The sequence below is a fragment of the Lynx canadensis genome, chromosome C1, assembly GCF_007474595.2.
Source record: "Lynx canadensis isolate LIC74 chromosome C1, mLynCan4.pri.v2, whole genome shotgun sequence".
NCBI lineage: Eukaryota > Metazoa > Chordata > Mammalia > Carnivora > Felidae > Lynx > Lynx canadensis.
The window spans coordinates 163,013,986-163,022,044 of NC_044310.1; the positions used below are offsets into that span (position 1 = coordinate 163,013,986).

General features: G+C 43.5%; 1 protein-coding gene across 1 annotated transcript; it reads right to left on the reverse strand.

The window, feature by feature from the left end:
* Nucleotides 1-370: 370 nt before the first annotated feature.
* On the reverse strand, nucleotides 371-3,913 carry ATP5MC3 (ATP synthase membrane subunit c locus 3). Its single transcript, XM_030326415.1, has 5 exons — nucleotides 3,833-3,913; nucleotides 3,538-3,646; nucleotides 2,275-2,352; nucleotides 1,575-1,768; nucleotides 371-888 (listed from the first exon to the last, which is right to left on the reverse strand). The coding sequence occupies exons 2-5, from the start codon at nucleotides 3,574-3,576 to the stop codon at nucleotides 774-776; spliced, it is 426 nt and encodes a 141-aa protein (XP_030182275.1). The 5' UTR covers nucleotides 3,577-3,646; nucleotides 3,833-3,913; the 3' UTR covers nucleotides 371-773.
* Between the last annotated feature and the right edge of the window lie 4,146 nt (nucleotides 3,914-8,059).

An 8,059-nucleotide genomic window follows, 5' to 3' on the forward strand; every position in this document is an offset into this window, starting at 1 on the left:
CTAGCATCCCCAAATTCTAGTGATAACCAATGCTTTAGCAACTTTTGGCTTTAAAAATATAGCCAATTCAGCTTACTTTTTGGTATTTGGTTTTTAACGAGAGCCTTGTTCAAGTAAGAAACTAGATGCTAATTAGATTTTCTTCTTAGAAACTCTACTTTGCTATAGGACACTTAATTGCTAAATGTGAGACCTAACTGAAAAGCAACCCCTCCCCCCAGTTTAACAAGACTTCAATTCCTAAAAAGCTGACATTTATTTTTAGATCCAGCTGTGTAATACTAGCCAAGTTAGTCTTGGAAAGTAATTCTGCTCCTAGGTACTGCTAGACCCTATAACTCATGTCAGCTCTTAAAAACACAAAACCATCTCAAGCAATTAACTATTTTGGTTTAATTTATCATGTTTCATAGAAGCTGAAAACACATATTTCTCCTTTATATGGATAACCAAAAGCCCTACAAATTACAATATGCAGAATACTATACAAGAGAATTTTCATGAAATTGGATCTTTTTCATCATGGGCCAACAGCCGTAGTTTCCTCTGACTTATACACCATCTATCTGAATGCATATTCTTCTTTATGATGATCTAAATTTAGGTAAGTACAAATCACAGCAAAAATTAAAGTTTTTACCTTTAATGAAATGACCTTGGAAATAACGTACATTTCCATGACACCAACACTATAGTTTTCGGAGTCACAGTAAGATACACAGAATTACATCCGTAATTAATATGAATGCCAACATTTCAAGCAGTAATTTCTGTTACATGGCAAACAAAATCAAGAAAGCAACCATCAAACAAAAGAGACCCATAGCTTCAGACAAGGCAAATCCCAGGATAGCATATGAGAACAGCTGCTGCTTCAGCGAAGGATTTCTAAAAGAGATACAACACATATAATTGTTACTCTGAAATATTAATGAATTTCAGAATGTTTGGTAAATGCTAAAGAATCAGATTATTACTGTGGGATCTTTGTAAACTGGGTGAGTCCTGGAAAAGTATTTGCCCAGCTCTCTTTTATTTCTGCCTTTGATATTCCTTTCTCCTCAATCCTAATCACATGGGGAAAAGGTAGGAAGCTAACTCTGTATGTCAATATACATGGTTAGTCTTCATCCATTTTAAGGGGTTCAGACATATTTGCTATCCCTGTGAAAGTATGTTCTGTACTCTTAAGATCTAAGAGTTTAGAAATAAGGTCTTAAATAAAACGAAGTTGATACTTCTAAAGACTGTGCTGTTAACTATATTCCAAAAACAGCTTCATAATCAAGAGTACAGACTCTGAAGTCAGAATTAAAATTTATTTTCTGACACTTACTAGCTACTTGGGCAATCAGTGTAATTTCTACGTTGCTCATCCCTCACAGGTAACCTGGAGTATATCTCCAAGGGGTGTTGTGAGAGTTAAGTGGGCTCATGCATGCAAAGCCCTCAAAATACAATGCAAGACACGGAGTTGGCCCTTAATACAAAGTACTTATTATCTGACTAGTTTTCCAAGTTTCCAACTATGTCAAACATGCTCTTAAAGTAGCTTATTTGGTGATAGAAATTACCTGGCATAACCAATGATAAGGCTGCCAAAGACTGTTCCAATACCAGCACCAGAACCAGCCACTCCCACAGTGGCAGCACCTGCACCAATAAATTTGGCAGCAGTATCGATATCTCTGCTGACTGCACTGGTCTGAAACTCCCTTTGGATTAGGTGGGACACACCAGTCCTGGACCCATTGAATACCGTAGAGCCCTAGACAAAAGGAAATAAAGGCAAAGGTCAAATCAATAATCACAAGTGGCTATTTTAATTACTATCCTGTAAATGGTAGCTACTTCTCTGTTTTGTAACTGAGTCTGAATAAATGGAAAAATCAAGAGTTTAGAATAATTCCAAAGCTGTAGAATAGGGAGAACAATATCTATTATAAGGCTGTTGAAAATTAAGAGACAGTGTATTTGAATATGCTTTTTGGTAGGGCAGGCTTTTCAATAACTGTAGCAAGTGTAATCTTAAATACAGGCATTCAAAACCATGTATTTAAACATACAGACGAACTCCATTTCTTGGACAACTCAAGTAGGTAAGTTTTGGATACAGAAGTTCCTTTCATTGGCTTATCCTCTGCACTACTTTTTTGACAAAAGGGTGGAAAAAGACTGCTCTCAAATTCACAAATGAGGTTTTTCCTCCCCTTTGATTAAAACCACAGGACTTACTTGGTAGGGTTACTCAATTTCTATTACTACTGCTATTACCTCTTCAGTCCTAGTCTCTGGTCGAGATAACACTGATGCAGAAATTGGTCTGTATGCAACTCTGGATCCAGCTCGGATCTATGAATGAAAAAAATATTCCAAATATTAACAGTGGATAAGACTTCAATGACCCTTCTTGTACCAGGAGTTCTAAAAAAGCAAGCAGCAAAAATGAATCAGAGAGCTTATGACTTCTCTGTATTGTCTGGTATCTTGCTGTTTGATTATTTTCAGTCCATGAAGGTATTTTAATAGTTCTAAAGTTGCTAATTAAAGTTTAAAGTGTGGTACATAACCTATTTGTAATAATCTGAATAAAACTTCTAAGAACAATTGGTGGAAAGAAAGCATTATTTTTAGATTTTCAGTTACTGTGGTGCCACAACTCAGATCAGAAGAACAGCAATAAACATGCCACATTCTTCAGTAAACTTATGTGCAGCAACAAGTACATCGGAGTGTTGCTAGAAAAGCTTGTCATTTAAAATAGCCCATCAGTTAATATGAGTCGCACAACTTCCAAGATATTCCTATATGTCCGTTAATTATAAAATAAAAAAGCAGTTTAAGCAATTCTGTACCAACGTACGAATCATCGGGGAAATACTCTGACCATAAGGAATGTCTCGCAGTCCAGCGTCTCTGCCCTTGACCGTCCACTAAACTAAGGTCACAGAAAATCCCTTCAGAACCAAGACTTGATTCTCTAAGACAAGTCCCCCACATCCTCACTTCACCTAAAGCCTCCAAAATGGTTATGGAAATGACAGCCAGAGGCAGGAAGAAAGACTTTCGACTCCTCCACCACCTTCCTCCGCCCACACAGGGTGAGGCAAAGTCCCTCCTTCTGCAGCAGCGAGTTTGACCTACAGATAGGCAATGGAAAACGCTAATGCGGTCAAGTAGGCCTCAGGGGCCCCCAGCATCCTTAACAGCACCCCAACCTTCGCGCCGACCCCAACCCCAGAGTCACCGAGGAGGTGGGGGAGGGGGCCGCTCCGGCACTAGCTGCAAGGAGGGTTTGACCTACAGCGAACGAAGCGTGACAACTAGGCCGCGGCTGCGCCCCACCGCCCTACTGGTGGGGAGGAGCCGAGCGAGGTGCCCCAGGATCAGAAGGAAAGGCAGGAGAGGCCACAGAGGGTAAGAGGTGAAGGGGTGAACTGTCCCCCGAAGTTGGTGTGCCGCGCCCCATTCAACAACGTGGACGCTCCGGGCCAAGAGCTCGGCCCTCCGCGTCCCGGCCCAGCCTGGGCTACGCACCAGAGCGGGGGTGCAGGCGAGCTTGGCGCAGGCGAACATCTTACAGTCTTCGGGGCGGCGCGGCTGGAGGACGTGAGTGAATGGCGACGTGGGCTCTTGGGCTTCCCCTCTGCGGAAGTAAAGGGGCTTAAGGTCAAGTGCCCTCCAGGGCCCGTCCTTCCCACCCACGTCCCGCGGGCTCCGGAGCACGCCGTCGGCTCGGGCCCTCGTCCAGCAAGGCGCCAGCAGAATGAATGGATCCCGGCTGGACGCCGCTCCGTTCGGGCCAGGCCCGGCTGTCGCGCCCTCCGCTTACCTTCCCGGGAGGTGGCGGCGGCAACTGCGGCGGCAGAGGTCGAAGGAGCGGCGCGCGGCGCGCAGGCGCGGTCCGGCTCTTATCCGCGCCGCGGCACCCGGATGGAGAAGGCGGGGAAACGGGGCAGTAGGGAAGCCGCTCAAGGTCACTTTGTACCAACTTTATTGGCAACTAGTTGGGAAGGACAACGACAGTCCCACACAGGTGGGCTGGCGGGCAGGGGGTGGTGGAGGAGAAGCAGAAAGAAGAAATTGAAAATTGGCCCTGGCTGAGAGAATTGAACAGGTTGTTCCCCTTTTGATCTGAGCTGGCCGGAGGATAGCGTGACTTTTTCTTTCAATTGGCACCTTGTGAGATTTGGCCTTTTAATCAGTTGTTCTTTCATTGTTCTTTCATTACGGGAGGGGCCCCCTTCCCGGTCTTTCTCCTTTATTGTGAAACTGGACTCTGTGTGTGCGTGGGGAAGGAGTTCAGTCACTGCTTGACCGACGAAATTAGGTCCCAGCAAAGCACATTTCTTTAAAGGAATCTGGAAAAGTATTCCAGAAGTATGGCTAATCGTTTGGGCGACAGAAGACATGACCTAGAAATACTGGGACAAAGGAATGAGCATGTGAATAGATCAAAAAGTTATGTGACTGAGCATAAAGTTGCCTTTTGTAAAGTAAGGGAGGTCAATTTTTCTTCCAGCCCTATGCTTGGAAAAAGTAAGGGATGTGATGTATTTCATGGGACTAAGGAAAGTCTGAGTATTTTCAAAACCCACCCAACTTTAACACTTGTTTTTGGTAACTTTGCACACATCATCTTTTTCGATGAATGCAGAAATGTCTCAGAAAAAAATGGCTCCTACTGAACTTCTGGTGGATCTAAAATTCTGTAAATTTTACTTAGTAGTTCTAACAAATGACTACTAGCAGTGATACAAGCCAACATAAAAGATTAAACATCTAGTATGACGAGCTGAAGGGATAGCTGGGGGCTGAAATCACACCCACGCCACCTAGAGAGTTGGCATGGGACAACATCCACCCAGAGGATCACCCTTTTTCTAGTTAGCACAAAGGTTCAGTATCATCTAGCAGCAACCCTGGGGAGAAGCCCTCAGAAGTAACACATGAAGAATGAATAAGAATGTGTCACTGATCCAACTTCAAACACAAATGGCTCAAAATCACGTGAATGCTAGTCATTTTAGGCTCGATCTTTAGCCATAAAATAGAGATAATTCATGTAAATTCACACGTACAGTTCAAACATTATTCATTTATTTTCTCAAGTATTTACTTCTTACCTGAAGTATGTAGTGTCCTGTGATGCCTACAGTAGAATAAACAAAGCCCTGTATTCATCAGAGTTCGCCAGAGAACCAGAACCAGTGGGAGATTAATTGATTAATTAATTATTGACTTATTTAGGAAGAATTAGTACATGTAGTTATGGAAGCTGAGAAGTCCCATGATCTGCTGTCTCCAAGCTGGAGACCCAGGAAAGCCAGTGGTATAATTCAGTTAGAATCTAAAGGTCTGACAACCAGGGAGGCTAATAGTGTAATTCCCAGTCTGAGTGCCAGAGATGAGATGAGATGTCCCAGCTCCATAGTGAGATGGGGAAAAAGTGGAAAAATTCTTCCTCTGCCTTTTGTTCTATTCAGACCCTCAATGGATCAGATGATGCCCACCCACATTGGGGAGGACAGTCTACCAAGTCCACTGATTCAAATGCTAATCTCATCCAGAAACATCTTCACAGACATACTCAGAGATAATACTCAATCTAAGCACACCCATGGCCAGTCAAGTTGACTCAAAATTAACCATCACGTATCCTATACTTCAATAATAGACTCTCTTAGGGAAAAACTATCCTAAGCGGATTTGTGTACAGAGGTGGTGTAAGGGAACTTCCTATTTCTTCAGCCATAAATGAGTAGCAGTAACTGTTGAGGAGGAGGAGGAAGCAGGAGAGAAGCCAGGGTTCCTAAGAGGATCACTTCCAGGGTGTATTTGGGTTAGGTGCCTATGGTAGGGAGAGGTGCAATCTAAGTCCAGGCTCCCAACTGTCAATATGTCGATTAGTAGGTGAGCTGGCCTAGAAGAGGAGGCAATAATAGGTCCTTGGTGTGTTCTACCAGAGTTTAAGTATTTATGAAGAATATGAGGTGTTCAAAGAACAGGTGTGTTAACCTGTGAGAATGGTGTGTGTGTGTGTGTGTGTGTGTGTGTGTGTGTGTGTGTGTAACAGAGAGAAGTGGATCTTGAGTGACACCATCCATGTTGATAGGGGGTGGATATTTACACTGAGGAAGTTTGAAGAAAAACGGCACCTTCTGAGAGGAGTAAAGTGAGACCACAATGATGCACAGAGGACTTCTTTGAAAGTATTCAATTCTCTTTGTATTTCTTCTTAAATCGTGGAAACAATCATCTTACGTTATGACCTCACAGTTTGGCAGTACCTGATAAGCCTGAGTGATGATGGCCTGGAGACGAAAGGAATGGTGCAATAAAGAGAAGTATGGACAAGCATTCCCAAATATACGTGCAGCAATCCCTCCTACCCTGCATGCCCCTTTGCGATGGGACTTTGCCACTCATCAAGCAATGGAGTCTGTGTCCCTTCTCCTTAAATCTGGGATCATATTTTTTTTTTAAGTTCATTTATTTATTTTGAGGGAGAAAAGAGAGCGAGTGTGCGCAAGCGGGGGGTGGGGGGGGGGACAAGAGAGGGAGGGAGAGAAAGAATCCCAAGCAGGCTCCATACTCAGTGCAAAGCCCCACATGGGGCTCAAGCTTGCTACTGTGAGATCATGACCTGAGCCGAGATCAAGAGTCAGATGCTGAAATGAGTGAGCCACCCAGGCACCCAAACCTGGACTAATCCTATGACTTGCTCTGACCCAAAGAATGCATTGGAAGTGACACTGTGAATTCTGGACTAGGTCTTAAGTAAGAGGTCTCATAACTTTCATTCTCTCCTTGGAAGCCAGCCATCACATCAAGAAACATGGGTTACACGGCTGACAGATGAGAAACCTTCTGGACAGGGCCTCATGACAGAGAACTGAGGTGCCCTAGACATGTGAGTGAGGCCACGTTGGCTTCTCTAGCTTTAATCAAGTTTTCCCAGCCAACACCACATAGAACAGAAATGAGCCTTGCCTAAATTCCTGACTCACAGAATCAAACGCCATGAAAAGGTTATTGTTTGAAGCTACTTAGTATTAGGGTGGTTTATTACACAGCCATAGGTAACTGAAACAGAAGACATTGTCTTCAAAATATTCACTCCTCCTTTGAGATCCATGTGGAGGCAGTAGCATCGGTTTTTTTTTTTTTTTTAAATCTCTATGCCCAACATAGGGCTCAACCCCACGACCCCCAGATCAAAAGCTGCATGGTCCACCAACTGAGCCAGCCAGGCACCCCTTTTAAAAATTTTTAAAATTGTTTTTAAGTAATTAGGAGGCAGCAGCACCTTAATGTGGGAAATTTCAGTTCAGAACTCCAGGCATAACTCAGAGAAAACCAGATAGAATCACATGTCTTATGTACTGACTCCCCTTTCCTTGAAATTCTGGGGTGGAATGGGGTTGTTATTGTTAAAACTATTGCAGGGGGGGCACCTGGGTGGCTCAGTTGGTTAAGTGTCTGACTTTATTTTAAAAAATTTTTTTTAATGTTTACTTACCTTTGGGAGAGACAGAGACAGAGTGCAAGTGGGTTAGGGGCACAGAGAGGGAGACACAGAATCCAAAGCAGGCTCCAGGCACTAGAACTGTCAGCACAGAGCCTGATGCAGGGCTCGAACTCATGAGTTGTGAGATCATGACCTGAGCCAAAGTCAGATGCTCAACCAATGAGCCACCCAGGCGCCCCTAGTGTCTGACTCTTGATTTCCGCTTAGGTCACGATCTTGCTGTTCGTGAGCTTGAGCTCCATGTTGGGCTCTGGGTTGACAGTGTGGAGCCTGCTTGGGATTCTTTCTCTCTCCCTCTCTCTCTCTCTGCCCGTCCCCTGCTTGGGTTCTCTCTCACTGTCTCTCAAAAAAAGAAAAAAAAAAAGGTATTGCAAGGTAGTTCTAACCTGGACACGTGGAAAGATGTTTAAGTTACCTGCTTTTGAGAGTTTTCATTTTAATACTAATTCTCACATTAGTGTGATTTAAAAATATACATATTATTTGTGGAAGTGAAAATCAGAAATGTGAGTTAAAAATATTCTGGAC